Raw genomic sequence first — 22,936 nt, forward strand, 5'->3', positions numbered from 1 at the left:
GATAAAAGTATATAATACCTATCCCTAACAGAGGGTGCTCCTTTGTGCGTGGGTGTGGGTGTGGGTGTGTGGGTGTGTGTTTGTGTGTCAGTCATTATGAGTCATGACACATGTCATTTTTTTTTATCAGAATTAAAAGGTTTATTTATCAAAGCCATATTTTTAACCCAGAAGCTATTGCATATAACTTCATCACTTCAAATTGTACCATAAAATAGACTGCACACAAAATGACAAAATGAATAAATACATAATAAATATTCATACAAAATATCATGGAATAATCAAATGGGAACACAGTTTAATATTCAAAACAGGTGGAAATCAGAAAAACTTACTTGTTGCGTTTTTAATGTAGAAATAAATACAAACTTTTATATGATTATAAATCATTAGACATACAAGTACAGTAGTGTATTCAGTTGATGCGACTGCTTGAATTTAATTTAAAAAAAGAAATTCAAATTGAGCTGAATGACATTACTGATCTTGTACAATAAGAAACATTAAGTTACAATGTGCCAGAAGGATGACCTATGAGGAAAAGGAAGAAAGGGAATGAGGTAGCTAAAGGTCATCATGATTATGTTGAAAGAAAAAAGTCTTAAGTGGCAGACAAGAGGATATGATGACCAACTCACGAATAGCATATACGTTATTGTCTGATCGGTAATTAAGAGACTACAATCCTTATCCCTTTGTACTCGCATTGCAATGTTTATCTTATGTTTAGTCTTGTGTACACGTCAACGGGGACATGTAAGACTATAATGGCATCACTCCTCTTCTATAAATAACTGTCACATTCAAAATCGTAAACTTCCGACTTTGTTGAAAAGTTCAAAAGTCTAATTTGATTGATTTCACTCCGTTTACTCTTAACGCAGAACTCTTATGTTACGTTTACACAGAGAAAGCATAATAGATCTAATACACTTTTCATTATGACTATTATTCATCAAGGGTGTAATTCCACTTTACCGTTGTTCTTACCTTGTTGGTTAAAAAGTCGTTTGCTCTGAAGTCTCATTCAAAACACTCCCCTCTGCTGAACATTAATCTCCTCGGCGGGCGCCATTCAAACTGAAATACTACATGTATTATAACATTGCTTAGGACTCGAGTCCGGCACTGATAATCAGCTGATGTATACCAACTATCTCACTGCTATCATTATCGCGCGTTTATGGTGTATTTTTCTTTAAAATTCTTTACTTTTTTTTAATAGGTCAATCAAACAAGATCTTTCAAAGTAAATTGCTCATACATGTAGTTTGCGAGTTACGAAGATGTTTAGCTTTTCATTTTTCTTTCTTCTTTGTATATGTATTTGCTTATTAGTGTGTGTGGTTGTCATGGCATCTGATCGCGGCTATTGACTTTCTTTCTGATATGCATAAGACATTGTTATATCAACATCACTGTAAAGTAGCACATTGGCAAGAACACACACTACGTAAATTCACAGGCAAAAAAAAGAAGAAGAAAAGGTAAGCACAAGGAAGAGAAAAAAACAAAAGAAAACAAAACAAAGTAAAACAAAACAAATACACACAAAAAATACTACAGTCGTACTGAATCGAAGTCGACGGTATTATGACTAGGCCTATTATTGGACAAAAGATGTAGTGTGCATTACCTGTGGGGGGGGGGGGGGATGCACCCTATACAAGAACGGCTTTTAGTTATAGCATTCCCCTCTATCTCCAGCATTTCCGCATACTTAAAATATTCTGTAAACCTATCCTTTGTTATAAATTTTGATGAAATTTATGTACTGTATTCAATTTCTGTAAAATATTTGTATGAATGTATGATTGATTGAATGAATGAATGAATGAATGAATGAATGAATGAATGAATGAATGAATGAATGAATGAATGAACAGAGAGAGAGAGAGAGAGAGAGTGAGAGAGATAATGTGACAGCAGGAATCAAGCTAACATGGGGGGGGGAAACATTGCAAGAAATACCACAGATTTATATGCAGAGTAAGATGACTAATCTTGTAATGTAACTCTGCGTGCAGGTCTTGCGACTACATGTATATAGACAGCTGCAGCGATGCAGTACATTGTATACAGTCACCTTTCTTCTATATGGCAACGCGACATCCCGGGCATCTCGTTTCGGACATGATAGATGGCTCACTGTATGTGATCCATAGATTTTCCGTGCAAAGTGACATGCGTAATGTACTTGACATTAACGGCTTCAATCAAGCATTAGATGGTCGAATTCATCCATGAGGCCACTTTGAAAGGGCTGTAATTTTGTGCTCCAAAATAATGCAGCCTATACCTGAGTGAACATTAAAAAAGCGTGATGGGGTAGATTACCTTGGATATTAAGAGTAGGAGGTATCCGGGATGAGGGTTCTGAATGATGTGTTTTAAATTGGTTACGATATTTGGCAATCCTCCTTAACTGCGACCTACAAAGTAACTCCCGGCCCACTTGCGATTACTTCACTAAGCGCTTAAACGAAACTGCAAAATTAAGTGCAGTGTTTTGGATATAAATAATAGGCAGACTGATAGAGAGGGAGAGAGTCATAGTATGTTTGGAAAGATACAAATCTTTATTTCGGAGGATAAACAAATTAATGAAACGAAGTAAAATGCATCACATTAAAAAGTCATAACGGCTTTTTAATGTGATGTACATGTATTTTAAGAGAACTTACTTCCTCACAAGGCTTCTGAAGCTTTCCTCCAAGTTCTCGTTTTTTTCATTTCACATTTAATCAACCAAAGGCTGTATTACTCAGTTAAATAACTAAGTGCGTTATTCTTTTAATTTGTTATATTTATTATGTTATACATTCTAATCAATTATTGTATGCTTTGTATTTATGTATGTATGCATTGCATGTTTGTTTGTTTTTATCGTAGATATGAATAAGCGAATTGAACTGAATTGAACTGAACGGAACATCCCCACCTTGCAACCCTCCTATTAGTTTGTACGCTAATGATAATGATTAAAATCAAGTACTGTATTACCTTTGATTGATGAACAGCGTTGAAGCCACACTATTGCAATAGAACCCCTCCTACAATAATGTGACTAGAAAGCTGCCATATTCTTTTTTTTTTCAAATACATCAACTTTCTGCAATTTCATTAACATAGTACAAAATAAAGGTAGTAGACTTCAAACAATCATCATCATTTTCATCAATTATATAATACACCTGTAATATTATAATTACATTTTGATTTGCACACAGAACGATTCGTGCCAAGAATAAGCACAAAGCTTGACTGTTTGGCAACCGATAACGAATAACATTACGATGAAGATTTATTGTAAAGGTGCAATCACACATCGCCGGTTAAGACGGCGGTTCATGGCGGTTCAGCAAATCGCCGTGCTCCGCCAAAGACCGTGTTTACACCGTACACAAACCGTGGTCATCCGTCACTCATCCGCCATGAACCGCGAGAACCGCGGGGAACCGCGGGGAACCGCCAGAAAAATTAAACATGTTTAATTTTTCGTGGCGGTCTTGGCGGTTTGAAATGGACCGTGTTCACATCGCCGTTCATCGTGTAAAGAACGGCATCCTCCGTGTTTGCACCTCAAGATCCGTGATAATACCGTGTTAACAACGCCATAATTTTCAAGTGAAAAGAAACAATGAACTTAAAAGAGAATAATGGTTCCGGCGACACTTTGCGGCGGAGCAATAAGAATGGAAAAAAAAAGCAAAGATGAACCCATAATTCAAGATCGGGTAAATATATTGAATGTTATAGTTTCCTTATACTTCTTTAACACATATACAGTAACAAATAAAGTTTAATGTTCAAAAAGTTGTTAGGTATGTTGAATTACCGTATTTACATCAAAACCATCATTTTCATTAACTGGTAACTTCATAATTTTACTTAAGCTTAACAGCTTTTAAGATGGCCAGCCACGTGAACCTGATGAGTTATACACAGAAGACTTATGTAAATATGTTATGTTGATACTGATAAAAATATTATGTTGAAACTTAAGAGAGTAGAGGGAAATGCAATGTTGAAAATTGAAAAAAAGACACCATTATTATGTTACGTGAACCTGTAAGTAAAGAGGAAACTATGCACACATACTGTATATGTTTGTTTGATAATGTATAATATACATAAATGTCTTTTTATTGACTGTTGTTAAAGGTATTATTATTATTATTATATTACCATCATTGCCGCTCTAATAAGGCGCATATACCTTTGGCAAGGTCTTATATGCGCTTTAGAGGGGGAACAAAAGATAAACAGGAAAAGGTAATTCCAGAAACAGCAACATGCTCCTTTAATCATCATCTACAAACACTATGTTACTATTTTAACAGATAAGTTTTTAAAAATATTTTGGACTTATTGATTGAACTTGCATGTTTTATCTCTTGGACTGCTGTTCCACAGTCCTGGAGCGGCGTAAACTACGTTTGCCATAGTAGTTTGTTGTAATGGATCGAGGGTATCACATACAGATTCCCCTTACGATTTAGGAACTCTCATAGGCTCATATTTCACAAGGAGCACTGAAAGGTAAGAAGGAGCAATTTTGTGAAAACATGGATAAACAAGCAACAAGATCTTAAATTCAATACGCGAAATAACTATGTGAACACTAAATGAAAAAGAGAGATGTTGAAACAAGCAAGTACTCGTACGTCACTTGATGAATAAACCTGCAAATGAACAGGAAACTTCGGAAACTATGTTGGATTCTGCTTTGATATGTATGTCTTTTAATAACAGTTAATACAGATATTTTAAAAATCAAAAGAGAAAGAGAGAAAACACGTTGAAACTTGAAGATAATTGCTTGTTGCATCACTAATATCAATCTGTAAAACATAGGGGGCTACAACGATTCATAATTTCTTTAAAATTGCGTTTACCTAACAAAGCAAAACGCTCCTTGTTGAAACCCATTGAGGACAAGTGAAAGGGCTCTGATTGCATCCAAATACACGGGCTTGGTATGGACTCCTCCACCTTCCGGGGAGATCCGTGTTACTACCGCGTCAATCCGCGTTTGCTCCGTGTTCAGGTCGTGTTGAGAACGTAGTCAAAGTGCTTTCCGCCATCATTGGGACACGGTTCACGGCGGTTTGAGAACCGCCATGAACCGCCATCTAAACCGGCGATGTGTGATCGCACCTTAAGTCTCTGACAAAGGGGGATCACACATCGCCGGTTTATATGGCGGTTCATGGCGGTTCTCAAACCGCCGTGAACCGTGTCCCAACAATGGCGGATAAACGCGGTGTGACTACGTTCTCAACACGTTTTGAACACGGCGCTAACGCGGACTGGCGCGGTAGTAACACGGATCTCTCCGAAAGGTGGAGGAGTCCATACCAAGCCCATGTAGTTGGATGCAATCAGAGCCCTTTCGCTCGTTTTCAATGGGTTATAACAAGGAGGTATTGCTTTGTTAGGTACACACAATTCAAAAGAAATTGCGAAACGTTGTAACACCCTATGTATCTCCAGATTGACGTAAGTGATGCAATAAGCATTTGTCTTCAAGTTTCAACATGCTTTTTTTCTCTCTCTCTTTTTTAACTTTTAAAATATCTGTATTAACTGTTATTAAAAAGACATACATGTCAATGCAGAATCCAACATAGTTTACAAATTTCCTGTTCATTTGCAGGTTTATATAATCATATCAAGTGATGTAGAAGTACTTGCTTGTTTCAACATCTTTTTCTTTCTTTCTTGATTAAGTTTTCATAAGTTAATTAAGTTAACAGTCAATAAAAAGACATACATATCAAAGAAGAATATAGTATTTCTACATAGTTTCCTGTTTATCTACAGGTTCACGTAACATAATAATGGTGTTTGTTTTTTTCAAGTTTCAACATGGCTTTTCCCTCTACTCTCTTAATTAAGTTTCAACATACCTGTCAACATGTACTCCGACAAAAAGGCATACATAATCACGAAAGGAGAACCCACCATATTTACATAAGTCTTCTGTGTATAACTTACAGGTTCACGTAGCTGGCCATCTTTTAAGCTATCAAACTATAACAAAATTATGAACACGCCTTTTAAAGTAACTGATGTATATACTATTCAACAAACCTACCAACTTTTTGAATATTATTTTTTTTTTGTTTTACTCTATGTGTTACAGTAAAAAAGTATTGAAACTTTAGCATTCAATATAATATTTACCCGATCTAATACAATGGGTTCATCTTTGCTTTTTTCCCCATCTTTTTTATTGCCCCGCAACGAAGTGCCACCGGAGGCATTATTCTCTTTTAATTTCTACATTTGTTTTTGCATGAAAAGTTATGGCGGTGTTAACACGGTATCATCTCGGATCTTGCGGTGCAAACACGTAGGAGCCGTTCTTTACACGGTGGACGGCGTTTTGAGCACGGTCCATTTCAAACCGCCAAGACCGCCACGAAAAAGTAAACATGTTTAATTTTTCTGGCGGTTCTCCGCGGTTCTCGGGGCTTATGGCGGATGAGTGATGGATGACCAGGGTTTGTGTACGGAACCGCCATGTAAACCGACGATGTGTGATCTCACCTATACTTACAGTCAGTGACCAGAGCTTCTCAGCCAATCAAAACCAAGGAATTTACTAATATTGTCAGAGACTGACGACTTGTCAGGGCTGACAGCTTTCATGACACAGTGCCCTGTCTCTCTTGTGTATTAAGAATGACCTCAGACTGCCTCTTTTAATAGTACGTCATTGTTGTAACCACCTCCGGGAACCCCCTTTTATGTTCCGGGTGAACATGTTTCGTTCCAGTCCTTGCCTTGCTGTTGTTTCTCACCACAACCTCCTCTAAAAGAAGGAGCTATATGTCATGGAGGTAATGTGTAAATCGTCCGAACCCTAACTTGAGAATGAGATGAAAGCGCAATAACCAGATTGAAAGAATGGCAGGGCGCCATCTACGTGTGATTATGATACAGCGTACAATCGGACTAAAAAATGTAGTTCTCGACAGAGGGTGACTGGCAGCAATGACAACTTGAATTAAGTGTACGTGTAACTCATCATCATCTCTTGAATCTATGAAACACAAGAAAAAATGTAATGTCAGAGTTTGGTGTCGTTCTCTTCGAGATTGACGTGCGCAGCGAAAGGAAGTGTATCCTTGTCCATTGAACCACTCCTGCGGTGCAAGTCCTCCGCGTCCCGCACGGTCTGCGGCTGAGTTCGGCCGAGAGTCTCCGGGAGAGGGAGCACGCTCAGTCCGGCGAGGACGGAGAGAATGCCAAATATTGACATCGGCAGCCACAACGCCACGGATTCATCCTGCAGGAAAGGGTACAAATAATGCAGAAAGAAATAGAGAATGAAAGTCTCCCACGAACAAGACGATATCGTTTTATAGCTTGTTTGAAGTAAGTCTTTACAGTCTCTAACCCTTCCTATCTGCCTCTCCCTTCTCTCTCAAGATATGTTCCCTCTCCCTCCCTCCCTCACCCCTTTCTCTCCCCTCTTTATTTTTTCCTTTAACTTCTTCCACGATCCCAAGAGGGGACCACAAAAAAAAAGCTGTGTTAATCAAAGACACGGCTGGAATGGAGTGACTCATTGTTCAGTCTCGTAAAGAGTACATTAATGATGTTTGTCAATATTTTAAGTTAATGATCAACTTCATGGTCTTTAACTTTGTTTCCCGAATTGGATGGAAATGAATGTATATAAAGTTAGAAACATACAAAGCATACACCAAGATCTGATGGTTTGCCTGTCTTCAATCACCTTGAGTGCACCATCTTCTGATGTTTCTATTTTGTTTTTTCCACTTACATGTATAACGCCCTTTATCATAAGTCTCACCTATTCACACATTCTCAGGTTTAAGTGTAACTGGCAACTGGTACTAAACAAGTTAATGTTCTCATCTTAGTTTTCACTGACTATTGTGGAGTGGGAGTTATCGACAGTAATTCTGTACACATCTACCAAAGGCGCCATGTAATTTTCTGAATCAACCAAACTGTGCATACGCTTTCACTTGCATACAAACTTCGCGTATGAAATTTGCACACGAATTGAAAAGTCACTGATACTGTTATTACATAGCCACAACTTGTCGTCAAAAATAGGGCGACATAATCAAAAACCTATTTCAGTGTTATCCGTTTCTTGGCTATTTCTTAAATTTGCTACATGTCGTAGTAATGATATTGACAATGCGACTTATGTTTACTGGACCCAGATACTGGAATGACCTCCCTCAAGATAATACTTCTTCCTTATCCTCATTCACCTTCAAACGCAAACTAAAACGGCTATTACTTAGTGGATACACACTACCCGGCTCTTAGCAACATTTTTTTTAAAACCCCCAGTCTTTTGTCTTTGTCTGCAGCTCCAAGTTATTTAACGATACCGTTATAGCACTTTTTGTGTGTGTTTGTGTGTAAACACGGCGAAATATGTACAGTCTCGTTTAAGTGATACTAAAGTATTCATGTGATTCGATAGTTCGTTTTTAATACTGATTTTGCACTGGTACAATTTGAGTTGGTCGAGATAAACATGTCCGTTCTCCGTATAATTTCACGCCTATAAATTCGGGAACCTACAGTTTTTACAAGCATCATTGCTTTTATGTAGGCCCCATCATATTTCTGACATTTATTTGTGATATCCTCAGATGATAACGACCATTTATATTTGTGTGTAATGTTTGTTTGTCTTTTTTTTCCAACATAAGATATGGTTGTATATATTTTGTACTTTTGTTTTATTGTCAATCATTTTGTAATCCCATCACTGAGAAAGTGGAAAAATATGAAATAAACTTGAAACTTGAAACTTACAAGTAAAAGTATGAGAGGCGCAACAATCCCTCCAACTCGGGATGAAAACGAAGAAACGCCTAAGCCGAGATTTCTAGAAAACAATGAGAAAGATAACACAAATCTATGACATAACATCACATGTGAAGCTACACTGAGCTGTTTTTTTTTTTTTGTTTAAAGATAATAACGTTAGAAATCATTTCAAAGATTTCTGCTTTACTGTCGCACATAAGAAACAAAACAGACAAAAAGGAGTCAACAGATAGGCAGTGCAAACTTCGCTATAGTACATGCTTAATAAGGGGATACGCGCCATCTTGTTCATAATTGCTGTTTTGCTGTCTTTGGAGATAATCTGCAGCTCGGTCTCAAACTGATGATTTTCATTCAGATAAGACTGTAATCTATTCAAGAAAGGAATAAAAACATTCTAGTGTTCTCTGTCGAACTCTTACCGCACAACGGTTGGAAACAATTCGGATGCGTAAAGGAAGACAATTGCGTAAGAGGCAGATATGCAGAATTTCCCGACCATCGCTATGGTAACGATGAGCGCGGACAGGTCATTCCCGCTTTCTGAAATGAAGAGAGAGAGAGAGAGAGAGAGAGAGAGAGAGAGAGAGAGAGAGGGAGGGGAGAGAGAGAGAGAGAGAGGGGGGGGGTTAATAACATAAATGGAAATTGTTTCGTTGCAACCAATCAGGCACTGCAAAGTGCCTTTAGCCTGAAAAGAATGATGTCACAACCATAACCGAATGAATGTTTATCTCGTGAAGGAAATTACGCTCTTCTCGTATACCCATTATGTAGATGTCAGTCTGGCAAAGAACACTTTTCATCGTTGATAATCATAATCATGTCAACTCGTTTTCACTTTCCCGCCTTTGTGACACTTTCTTCAAAGGCAGATCGTGCTTAGTTTTGTGACCTTTATCCATCATTCCATTTTCCTCTTTCTGGATTATCTAGATTCTTCTCTCAACCCCCCCCCCCCCCCAAAAAAAAAAAAAATCATCCTTTGCTCTTAACCATCTCTTCTTTCGGCACCTCATCAAGACGTGTGCTACTTCAACCCAAATAATGTCGCCGGTGAGTATTTTAAAATGTCGTAGGTAATGACTTCCTTTAATAGCTGTTGTCGTTTGTCTCTCTTTAAACTTTGTCAAGCCATCCCCGTCTATTCTATCACTTGAGTCTTTTAGCCCATACGCTTCCTATATAAAACCATCTTTCAAAAATCGTCGGCAGTGCAATATCACAGTTTTAAATCATTATGTAAGAGAGAATGCTCTTGGTTAATTGAGGCCACTGTCATAAACGGATCAACAACTAATGACCCTTATTTAACTACAAGAACCACAAAAATTAATCTTCACCATTCTTATCATGAGAAAAGGAGAAGGGGGAGAGCAGTGGAAAGAATGGATGGAAAATACACTACGTGTAACAGTAAAGTGCAGAAGTGCAAATATCAACTAATGAATAAATACGGTACTTGTTTTATCTGGTATGAAGACAGTAGTAACGCAGGCTACGCCCCCAACGATATGGAATACGCACAGTGGTAGTCTTCGTCCAAGCCTTAGAGAGAGCAAAGATAGATGGAGGAGAACAAAGTATAACTGCATAAAAAATGGAAAGAAAGTCATTGCCACTCCATTGCTTCGACAAATAAAAGAAACTGCCTGATTGATACAATTGTGAAAATAAACAAATACCTGACAGGGAAATTGTCAAAAATATGACGACATATTATTGTAATGCTGATGTCGTTGGTCAAGGTATATAACATCTACGAAGGATAATTATTGTTTTGCACGCGTTGTTTGATTGCCTGTTTGTTTGATTTATGGGAAGTTTACGAAAAAGGAAAGAAATTGTGAAGGAATTAGAAGTAAAAGAGAAGGTCTCTCTCTCTCTTTCTCTCTCCCTTTGTCTCTCTGTCTCTCTGTCTCTCTGTCTCTCTCTCTCTCTCTCTCTCTCTTTTCTTCTTTTGATGAATGTTAAGACAAAGGAAAAATACTCACCACCTGACAACCAGCACAGCGAGAATGTAAGCTGGTACCTCCACGGCACCACTGATGAAAAAGTTTAGATAAGGATTCCCAACCAAGCTATCCGTGTTTAGCGACAGCCCGTAGTATATAACGCTATTCACAAACCTTACATGAGAGTGCAAAAGAATAATAAAGATAATCAAAATGTGATTTCATCTTTGATGAAAGCATCAGTACCAAGTACGAATGATATAGGGGCAATTCATTAAAGCAGACCTTGCAGTTTTATTGTTCAATCTTGCTATATCCAATCGATTTCACCTACAAACACACACAATAATAATTATGAAAACCCAAATCTAGCATCAATGTGAATACTATCACAATCATGTGAAAAAAGCAATACAATTGCATCTATAGTACATTACATCATATGCACGTAACCTAGTGCACTAGATTACTTAAATACAAAGTGTAGTTCAAAAATATAAAGCATATATACATTTAGAGGACTATCATTATCAGTTCAGTGACTTTATCATGATTCGACTTCTATTGTTTCCCCTTTTGTTTGTAAAAATTCTTATACCGGTCGAAAATCATCAGACCCATTTCAGAGAGAGAAAGAGAGAGAGAGAGAGAGAGAGTGGGAAATATGTACCCTCATTTCGTCATGCGAAACCATAACATCAGGTTATTGTTTTGTTTTTGTGAGAGAAATAGGATCGGAAGCGTGGCAAATTATTTTCGCAAATATGGTTGTTTATTGTTTATTATGCCGAGGTGTTTGCTTACAAGAAAGGCTGATATTACTGACCAGACAAAAATCATGATGATGGTCAATTTTCTCATCAGTGTGGTCCGAAACAAATCTATGAGAGTATGATGCCTTTCTTCGAAATGACCATCGCTGTCCGCCGTCGACTGTAGAGTATCGATACTGTATTCCTCAACAAGAGTCAATGTCTTGGTATCGCCATTCGGTTTATCGTATTGATCCGGATCGGATGTCACCGATACCTGACGGAGCTTTGCGTTAACCTTTGTGGGCCTCCAACCATTCCATACGTTGTTGTCAGACGACTTTGCGATATTACCGTTTGTCGTGTCTTTCGATAGCACAGGTTGAGGTAGCTCCTTGCCGTTAAATTTGGCGAACTTCTGCAGGATTTGCTCAGCCTCGTCCGCCCTACCTTGCGATAGCAGCCACCTCATCGACTCGGGTATCATTCTGTGGAATGAAGTAAAATACATGTATGCCTGCAAATCATGACGATCTGATAAAGAGAACGAAATTAGAACATAATCACTTGGTCTCAAAACACCATGTAAACCGAAATTATGTTTACAAATTGCCTCGGCTTGGTTTGTTATCTATGAGTCTTGGGCACGTATCGTAATGCCTAACATTCTAGCCGAATAGATATCGACATTTTTAATCTTTTATTATCAAAAAAGGTGATTTGATAGAATGACGTAATGAGGAAATTAAAGCGAATTATTTAGAATTATTTAGTGGACCCCTATGGAAACCAGCTCTGCTGATCAGGGTGTTCCACCCCATGAAGTGGCAATAAATTCAAATCAAATCAAATCAGAATGCATAATATTGTAACTATAATTGTCTGCAATAAACACAGCGGATTCTTAATTTCTTGACTGATCTCGACTGAAAAAAAAAACATCATGAACTACTATAATCATTGACTTAAATGAAAGGCGTAGCAACATTCATTAGCCAACAGACGCGCGATTGATTACAATAATATTTCAGTAAGTCTGTGCATTCAAGAATGTCATCATAATTTCTGTATCATTTCAAAGTTCAATAAGCAATGATTATCGAGGTTTCTTTTCATGTTTTTTTCTGTGGTTTGGATTGTTGGTTTCTTTTCCTTATTTTTCCAGCCCCCCCCCCCCCCCCATCTTCGCCTTTCTTATCATGTTTTTCCTCTTCTGTTCCAAGGAATTGCCCATATCCTTTATATAGTTTGCTTTCAAGTTCCCTTTCGGAATTTAGCTACACAAGCTTCGCTTTTGAGTAAATTTACATCAATAAGTCATAATTTTTGAAATAATTTGCCGTTTTGTATGATGGTAACTTACTAGTATTTCGTAATTCATTTGTGTATAATGGGACAATAGAATATTATGTTTCAACGACTGTTTACTTCATTTGAAAGGACTGAGAGAGAAAACAACAATGGTAACGTAGTAAAATAAAAATCACGACACAATTAATCATTACGTCACAATGAGGAGTGTGAGGACGTTCGGAAGGGTAATGGCTAACTGGAGGTAGCTCCAGTCCTTGATGAGATATGCTAGGCCGGGAAGAGACATGATTCCCGCTGCCCAGAACATCGTCAGCAGAATCCCGGCGGGACCACGACGGCCGGGCGAGAACATCTCCGTCACCATGACGTAAGAAGTCAGGTCAACGCCCTACATGATATAAAATGATGTAATGATAAAAAAAATTCAGAGAATGACGTTTTATCACCAATCCAAGCAGATTTTCTTTTCTAAACAAATGGTATAATAGCAACAACGACTACTACAAGCACTATCAGCGGGAAAACTAATAGCGGAATAAGAAGAAAAGAATCACTCATTTTTTTAAAATAATAATAATAATAATAATTATAATGATAAATATCATTTATAGAGCGCTTATTACAATGTTTCTAAGCGCTGAGCGTCTCGAAAAAAAAAGAGAAAAGATAAATCCAGTCATGGAGTAGATACAAATTGTAGTACCATGAAACACTATACAAAATACATAGAATACACATTGTAAATTATAACTTAAAGAACGAACGTAACATATACAAGTGTATATATATATATATATATATATATATATATATATATAATAAATCAATACAAATTAATTTTTAACTTCATTATGTTAGCATATGGCAGGGTTGGTCAAGTTTTGTTTCCTGCGAAGAACTTCTCTCTTTTAGCAAAATATAAGGGAGACAAACATTAATTAGTTCGTGAATAACTTGCTCATGAATTTCCAAAAAGAAATAGATATTGCTCGTGCAAGAAAACTTGTAAGAAGGAAAAGCTCGCAAAGAAACAGGAAGTGCACTGTATTAGCTTCGAGATGACGTGAAATTAATGATATTACTGTATTCAGAAAACTAAAAGCCTTGCCCCTATAGCCAAATCATACACATAACAGATACTACACCGTCTTTCAGTCCTTTACCCCAGCCATACACATAATTCCATTTCATAATTCCAACTATGAACTGCTCTGCGCCCCATCCCGATTCCCCAATACGTACGCATACACGCACACGTATCATGCAAATTCATCCATTAATCATGAAACCTTTCCTCACACACACAAACACACACACGCATACACATTATACTTTGTATAGGCCTACATAGTATCATAACATTGAGTATGTATGTAAAAGAAATTTATACGGATACACTGCTATTGGCGGAGTCGTATACAATTACCACTATCACATTCTACCGTTGTGCCTCACTTGTTCAAAGACCCCGACGACGAAGCGCAATGCCACGAACGTCCAGTAGTTCGGCGAGAATGCCACGCCCACTCCGAATAGGACCTGGGCCCAGATGGATGCAAACCAGATGGGTTTCCGTCCGAAGCGGTCCGAGAGCTGTCCGAAGAGGAGCGAACCCACCATAACTCCGGCCATGAAAATGGACGTGGACAGATCAACCCGATTAGCGTCATCGCAAACAAGATCCCACTAACATAGTGGGGGGGGGGGGGGGGGGAGAGAATATAAAAAGAAGAGAATCAAACAAGGGACACATAAGGGAAAGGAAGGGAAAGCAAATATAATGGGATAATCACAACATAGCAAACTGCACATTGATGACAAATGTGACAATATCTTAAAAACAGTATAGCCTTATTTTCGTAAAAGTAATGATTTTACAGACAGCTGGGGTTGGTTTTTTTTTTTTTTTTTTTTTTTTTTTTTGGGGGGGGGGGGGGTTGGTGATTTTTATCTAACCACTATCATCTAACCAACGTGTTTAAATCAATTTCCTTTATCATAGGTATGCTTTAAAAAGACCTAAAATGTAATGTTATAGTCCCAAAATCTCGATACTCGAATCTTTTTCATCATCTATGTAAGTTAGAACAGTGTTAAGAGGTCATTGATTACAAAGATCATAATCATTATTATTACATGTATATGAATTACCAAACATCGGCCATTACAAAGGAACCATTATCACGTTCATCTCCTACCACCCATCCCCCCCCCCCAGTTTTGAATTATACTTTAACAGCGACTCGTCGAACTACTCATTAAGTAGTCAAATCCAGTGTTTCACAATCCCTAATAAGCCTAGCCTGTAGAAACATTAAGCTTAACCAAGTAGGTTAACGAATCTCCTTTCTACCTCCCTGGCAGAACACTTTTCAGCGACGCCCAATGTTAAAGATTACGTATAGACACATTATTACGATTGAATTTTCTTTCCTTCCTGCCTCTGATTTTCTTCCCTGTAGCTTATAATATAACAATAATTTTCAAAATAAAAACATAGTGGAACGGGCAATTAACCAAGAGAATTCAACACGACATTCTCGGCGTTGACTACACTGGTATGTTATTATCACGTCGCGGGAGATAAATTCGCATACATTGACACCAGCTGTGTTGACCTTTATACGCACTTTACTTCTGTGTTGTGTTCATTACGTACACCGTGGGACAAAGATGTGCGGTACGGTTTCCTTGTGTGAAGAACAATTAGGCACACAATTAGTATACCTGCCCTCAATTAACATAGCTTACATCATGTGAGCGTGAGGTGTGAAACTCATTGATGAGATGAAAGAGTTGTTTGAGATTTACTAATTACTCATTGACTCTAATTGCCATGATCATGATGGCATAATGCATTGAAATTTACACTGTTTTCCCGTTCCATACTTAGTTCTGAAATCCCCATAGACTTAATACACAGGCCACCAGGTTCCCGTATGGAACAGGTTAAGTGCATTTCGTAATCATAGTAATTTTAGCCTTATATCCATATGTGAAGTCCATTCAGCACACACAGGATTTTCCATTCTTACGAACGTACTGTTATTCGATCTGCCGATGTATATTACGACTTTTGTGGAAAATTTAATAATATGAAAATAAATGAAATGATCTGCCATTCCATCATTTTATTTTAGACATAATATAGCATTGGGGTTTCACCTCTGATTCTGGGTGTAAAGGGAGGCTTACGGAGCACATGTAAAGTCCGACTGTTGCGATCAAATGTTGATGAATTATGGTATTTCCCTATAACTATTGTTTGCATTATTTCTGTTGATTAATGGTGAAAATGTTGATTGTTAAAAGCCGATTAGATTGAGTTGCTGACAAGTCACAACGTGACGACTTATTGAATGAAGTTGCAAAATACAAGAAAGTCAGTTTGGGAAAATATTAAGGTTTTTCCATGTTTCATACATGAACAAATTCTGTCAATTTTTAGTTTGCGATCGATGGAAAATGAAAATACAAAATAATTTATATCATATTGAGCTTTCCGAGGGTATACTTTCAAATTACAGCTGAAGCATTAATTCAATATTAAATCAAAAGGTTGAGATTTTTTTTTCTTTTGAGCTTTGCGTGACTATGGACAGGGAAAAAGGTGACAGTTAATAAAAAGGGATTACTTTGTCTTGAATATACTTATAGATTGTGAATCAATGTTGCATATTCATCTCATTTAACAAAAAAAAAAATAGCAATTTGAACTTATTCTTACGATCGCACCGAGGTGACCAATCATAACAGTTAAGATTGGCCCCAACGTTGAACTTGAAAGTCACGTCCAATCACCCAGGAATGTGATGAATGTGATGAATTGATGAATATGATGAATTTTTACCAGGCTGCCCCCTACAGTGTACCTTACCTCGGTTGCGATGGTAGTGCCGTATTCGCTATTGTTGTAAGTCCAATCACTGCATTTCTCTGTCGCATTGCTCACGGAGTAGTTGGTAAACAGCTCACAACTGGAGTACACCGGAGTATCCTCCTCACCCCCATCCCCGAGAGAGTCGGGTTCGACCGGGTAGAGTTCCCATGGCTCCCCGTCGAGGTCGTCGCTCGAGCAGCGGTGGTCCGGCACCGCCCCCAAGAAGCTGATGGCGAGCATGTGCCATGACTGCGTCCACTGGCCGACGAGGCAAATGAGCACGTACACGATCGACTGGTAGCAACCGAAGTCGCCAAGAAGTTGCAACGCCTCGTCCAGCTCCATGACATACTACGATTTCGAACACATATCGCTGCAATTAACACACTACTACTACACTGCAGGCAGGTGTACAGTATAGTTATGTTGACAAGCAAGACAAGACAGAATGGACTGTGTACACAAGTGGTACACAGATTTATTACATGTACATGTACTATCAAACTAACTATTCTTATCATAATTGTGTGTGAGGCCAGCACACCGCGAACGTACACACGTATACTAGTAAACACTGTACTCTGCTCAAACACTACTGGGCAAAGTCCTGAAGACTGTCAGAAGAAATTTCGGTCTCTCACCTGCTCTCTCCTTCTGTCTCTCTCCTTCTCCCTGTCACGTAAATTCACGTGAACCATTTCTTAACCAGGTCAGTTAAAGAAAGGTTCCACCTCCATGACATCACGGTTGTGTCATAATGATCAAAGTTCCTTCGACGTTCAATTATTATTTGTTCTATATATACGCGATTATCAATTCAATTCAATTCAATTCAATTCATTTATTTTTCATTCTTCTTTTTTCAACAAAACATAACGCATAATATATTTGGAATTACATCATAAACATAAACATTCGACTTTGTGAAAGATAAATGATACAAATAAACAAAAGAATGCATACTGGCAAAAAAGTACAAAGTTATGCTTCAATTGAGGAAAAAGAAAGAACTGAGAGGTCCACTAAAAAGCAAGCTTGTATGTTGTGAACCACTCAAAAATGAACAAACTTATGAATTACTTATATACAAATACTTATCACAGTTATAATTTACGACAGAACGGAACAAGAGAGGAGAAATACAAAAGACATGACAACACTTGACAAAAAAGACGGAAAGAATGGGGAGAGAGAAAGGAAAAGAAAAAAAAGAGAAAGAGAATAAGAGAATGAGAGAATGCCTATACGCTGAACTAGGGAAATGGAACAGGGGGTGATTGAGAATGTGCTTCAGAGGGCTGGTACTGCACGCAGCTGTGCAGGGATTTAATGGCTATTGCATAATAATCCATGCAATCCATTACGTAATAATGAAGTCAGTAAACGAAAGATTGGTGGATGGATGATGAACCCTGAGGTTGATGAGATCTAACTAAGGACGAAATATATCAAAGAGGATTTAACAGAAATGATTTCAACTTGCGCTTAAAAGAATGCAAAGAAGGGGAATTTTTTATTTCACAGCTTAATGAATTCCAAAATCTAGGACCGGTGTATATAAATGTACTCTGAGCTAATAAAGTTCTCAGGAGGGGCAAATGAAACTCATTAGATTGTCTAGTTGGATAATTATGAAAAAACTGATTCCGTGGAAACATTGAATTGAAAATACTGGGAAGTGCATTTGCATTGTAATTAAACATAAACTGACCAAGTTGAAAAAAATACAAATCTTTGATTTTCAAAATCTTATATTTAGTAAACAATGGCTCTGAATGGGAACGTGGCGGGACGCCGCATATGATACGAAGTACCTTTTTCTGCAGTAATAGTAATTTATCTAATAAAGTTTGATGGGCACTACCCCATGCTAGGAGTCCGTAATTAAGATACGGTAAAATCAGAGAAAAATACAAGGTCAACAAAGAGGACATTGGAATATAAGACTTGAGTCTATTTATGATACCAATATTACGTGAAATGATTGTACTAATGTTAATAATGTGCGGTCTCCATGAAAGTTTATCATCCACTGTGATACCAAGGAATTTTATATGAGATACACGTTCTAACAGAGTGTCATCAAAAATGATATTTGTGCGCAAAGCTTCTACAGAATTGCTAAAAAGCATATACTTAGTTTTCTTGAGATTAAGTGATAATTTATTAGCTCTTATCCACTGAGTAACTTTTTTCAGTTCAGAATTAACAATGCTTACGAGAGTATCTGGATTTCGGTGAGAAAAGAAAACATTGGAATCATCAGCAAAAAGTATAAATGAGAGTATATCAGATGATCTACAAAAGTCATTAATATAAATAATAAAAAGTAATGGTCCTAATAAGCTACCCTGTGGGACGCCACATTTGATAAATTCTAAATTTGAGTCATTCTCGTTCAGAGATACATATTGTTTTCGATTTTGTAGGTAACTCCTGAACCACTCCAAGGCCTTCCCCCGTATTCCATAATGAGACAATTTATATAATAAAATGTCATGATTTATCGTATCGAAGGCCTTGGAGAAGTCCAGGAAGATACCAATAAGATGAGAATGATTATCAATAGTATGCGCGGCGTGGTCAATAAATTTCAAAAGGGCATGAATGGTACTGTGTTTCTGACGAAACCCAAATTGAGAATTTGTAAAAACATTATGAAAATTAAGAAAATTAATTGTTCTTACAAACACCAATTTTTCCAAAATTTTAGATAAGGATGAAAGCAAAGAAATGGGTCTATAATTACTTACATCAAATTCATCTCCTTTTTTAAATAAAGGAAAAACCTTAGCTATTTTCATAATTTCAGGAAAAACACCACTTAGTATAGATTTATTGAAAATATATGAAAGTGGGTCAGCAATTGATGATATAATTCCCTTTAAAATGAAATTACTTATATCATCATAACCGGCACTTCGTTTATTATTCATTGCAGTAACAATATCTATTATTTCATATTTGGTAGTTGGAACAAAAAAAATTGAACTAGAATTAGGCTGACCTAAGAATGTAGAAAAATGCATATTTGACTGTGGTACTTTTTCTGCCAGATTTTCCCCAATCATTGAAAAATAAGAATTAAAAATATTAACTATATCATTAGGATCTTCAACAATTTTATTATCATATTTTAACTTTGTAATATTTAATTTCTTTTTTGATATATTCATAGCCTGCTTCAATATCTTCCATGTATTCTTTATATCATGTTTATATTTCTCTAACTGAATCATATAATATTTCCTCTTTTCCAACCGTATAATCTTCGTTAAGATATTTCTATACGAAGTGTATTTATTTTTTGACTTCTCAGTTTTTTTCATTTTGAATTTATAATATAACCTATTTTTCCTATTTATTGAACGCAGAACAGATTTTGAAATCCATGGAAGTTTAGGAGACGTTTTATAATTAACTAACTTATCTTTTATTTTAGGAATATATTCATCTAAATATTTATTCATAATCCCTGAAAAATTTTCAAATGATGCATTTACGTCATCATTATCATAAACACTAGACCAGTCAGCCCTATCTAAGCAAGCACCAAGGCTAGCCAAATTTTCCGGTGAAGCTCTACGTCTAAATGAAGAAAATTGAAACTTATTAACCAAATGTTTAAGATCAAAACATGTTATAATAGGGAAATGATCAGTTATATCAGATAAAATTATAGCAGAATTTAAAATCTGCACAGAATTAGAAAAAATATTATCAAGGAGGGTTGCGGAGTGATTTGTAACACGAGTTGGCTTCGAAATTAGTGGCAAGAAGGAGGCTGACAAAAACATTTCAAGAAATTCTTGAGATGTGATATCATCATTCCTAATCAAATCAATATTAAAATCACCCATTATAAAAATGCTTTTATTGATAAACAAAGGACTTTTTAATAAATTTGTCATACAATTTAAAAAATCCTTGGAACTAGAACTTGGGGGTCTATAAACAATACCAATTATAATATTCTTACTTTGCGGAATACAAATTTCCACAAACAAAGTCTCTACAATTTCATTCATTACATTTAATTCATCACAAACACTAAATTCAAATTTTTCAGATAAATAAAAAGCGACTCCACCACCCGTCCTGTTTACTCTGTTGTTAACAATAAACTCATAACCATTTAACGCATACGGCAAATTAACGTCAAATGATAACCATGTTTCAGTTAAACCTATTACTGAAATTTGTTGTTTATTTTGATTATCTAATAATATCTGCAACTCATCAAAATGTTTATTAATACTCCTTATATTTAAATGTAACATAGAAAATATGCTTTGTGAAAAACTTTTTGTATAATCTTTAAACTGGTCAACAGTTACATATTTAGAAGAAATTTGAGGGGAGTCATATTCAAAATCAAAATCATTATATATATCTTTTGAAGATGAGTTTACATTATTAACAATAAGATCGTCAAAAAAAGCAGACGATTGTGACTTATTCCGACTTAATTCCGAAGGGGAACGTCTAAACAGATCAAAGAGTTCATCATCATCTAGGGAATCAAATGCTACATTAAGTCGATTAGCCATAAAAAGAGGCATAACGTATATGAAGGCATGTCAACTGACGAGTTAGCAAAGGAATGAAATTTTTTGGCACAAAAGATGCACGGACAATTCCGGGTTCACGGATAGTACAGCGAGTAGGCAAATTCACGAAAACATAGACTTTAGGCAACATAATCAAAGCACATAGAATACATAAACAACACAGGAAGAAAGCGTACACACAAATAGTCAAAGCCTGTAAAAGAACTTTGACAGAACCAGTGCAAAGCTTTTAAACGGCCATGGAGATAAAGATAGCTCCCGAATTTGGAAAAATCATTCGTTATTTATAGGAAATAATTATTGATTTATAGAATGAAAATATAAAAAATGGATAATAAATGCGTGTTAACATTAAAATAAAAATGAAAATAAAACCCCTTTCATATCTTGGATCATTATGTAATATCATAATATTATCAAGGCCCGGAAGTTTCACATTCATTTTACATTATACACAAGGGGCATAACTAATCAGACTAAAATAATATGCTGACATTACAAATGTCGGACAACTGCTGAAATGAGTGAACAATATAATAATACTGACAGCCCTCGCAGGGGCAGACGGGGCAATAGCTGTATGTGAACTAGATGCCATGCTTACAAAAGGTGACAACGAAATACTGAAAACTTTCGCATGGGCAACAGCTGTATGAGAACTGAATACCTTACTTACAAAAGGGAAGGAAACAAAAACAACAACAACAACAGCTCACTCCAAAATCTCAGGGAAAGCGCTGTTCATATATTTGGATGCATGAATAAACCGGTCCTAATATTCAGAAAAGAATGTACTGTATGTCCCACCTCCGCTCCCGATTCAACCCTCCCGGAGTTTTTAAACGCACTGTTTGCATGTGTAATTTGTATTGTTTGACAAGGTGGGTGAAACGATGGAAATTATAGGCGTTCATGCATAAAAAGAGTAAAAAGAAATGAAACAACAAAGTGTTTGTTGAGAAGGGTGAAGAGGACGGAGATGGGATAGACAAATATTTCATAGGCATGTGTTAAAAAAAATACGGCATGTGAAATACTAGACTGTTTAAACACATGCATATGCAATTCAGTTTTTACAAGGTGGGTGAACTTGCGAGGAATTGAGGCAGACAAACGACCTTCTCGGTCAAGTTTTACCCGGCATTGGCTTACAAAAGGTACGAAACATGTGCGAAACAATTCACGCGTCCTGTTACATAACAGGTATATATAGAAAAAATGTGAAAACAGTTCACGCGCAATGTTACATAACAGGGAAGGTATACAGGACGGATCCAAAGGCAGATTGAAATTATAGCTGATCTGGCTAAGTGGTTGAGGTGACTGCCCTCGATTAGGTGGGGGGGGGGTGTAAGGGATGAATAAGGAGAACATACACGTAATGACCCTCTGGTCGTATTCTAACTTGGGTTGAAACGAATGTATAATGATTGGAGAAAAAAAAAACATGGGCATTGTGAAAACGGATACAACTGAAGACATTAAGAGTATTGGGAAAACGACAATTAGAATCCAATTGGGGGTACACATGTATACATACATAAAATAAATGCGTCTTATAGTGTGTGAATACCAGTGGGGGAGTGGAACAGGTTTCAAAACACACCTTGACCTTCAAGACATTATGAG

At 36.8% G+C, this 22,936-nt stretch overlaps 1 protein-coding gene across 1 annotated transcript; it reads right to left on the reverse strand.

The window, feature by feature from the left end:
- Positions 1 to 7,081: 7,081 nt before the first annotated feature.
- LOC139739407 (organic cation transporter protein-like) lies at positions 7,082 to 17,088 on the reverse strand. The gene is made up of 9 exons (XM_071650025.1): positions 16,734 to 17,088; positions 14,312 to 14,542; positions 13,048 to 13,244; positions 11,617 to 12,030; positions 10,830 to 10,964; positions 10,298 to 10,383; positions 9,258 to 9,378; positions 8,821 to 8,893; positions 7,082 to 7,300 (listed from the first exon to the last, which is right to left on the reverse strand). Exons 1-9 carry the CDS (start codon positions 17,079 to 17,081, stop codon positions 7,082 to 7,084), a joined length of 1,824 nt encoding a protein of 607 aa, XP_071506126.1. The 5' UTR covers positions 17,082 to 17,088.
- Between the last annotated feature and the right edge of the window lie 5,848 nt (positions 17,089 to 22,936).

This window comes from Diadema antillarum, unplaced genomic scaffold (genome assembly GCF_040938485.1).
Source record: "Diadema antillarum isolate AM-2024a unplaced genomic scaffold, OU_Dant_1.0 seq00000798_RagTag, whole genome shotgun sequence".
Classification (NCBI taxonomy): Eukaryota; Metazoa; Echinodermata; class Echinoidea; order Diadematoida; family Diadematidae; genus Diadema; species Diadema antillarum.

Excerpts from the sequence above, each read along its gene's own strand:
- LOC139739407 (XM_071650025.1), bottom strand. The coding sequence starts at position 17,081 with ATGGAGCTGGACGAGGCGTTGCAACTTCTTGGCGACTTCGGTTGCTAC. Across the intron at positions 9,379-10,297 it reads CTTCATACCAGATAAAACAA|AAAGCGGGAATGACCTGTCC; the intron begins GTACCGTATTTA and ends TCTTCATTTCAG. Across the intron at positions 7,301-8,820 it reads CGCCTCTCATACTTTTACTT|GATGAATCCGTGGCGTTGTG; the intron begins GTAAGTTTCAAG and ends CCTTTCCTGCAG.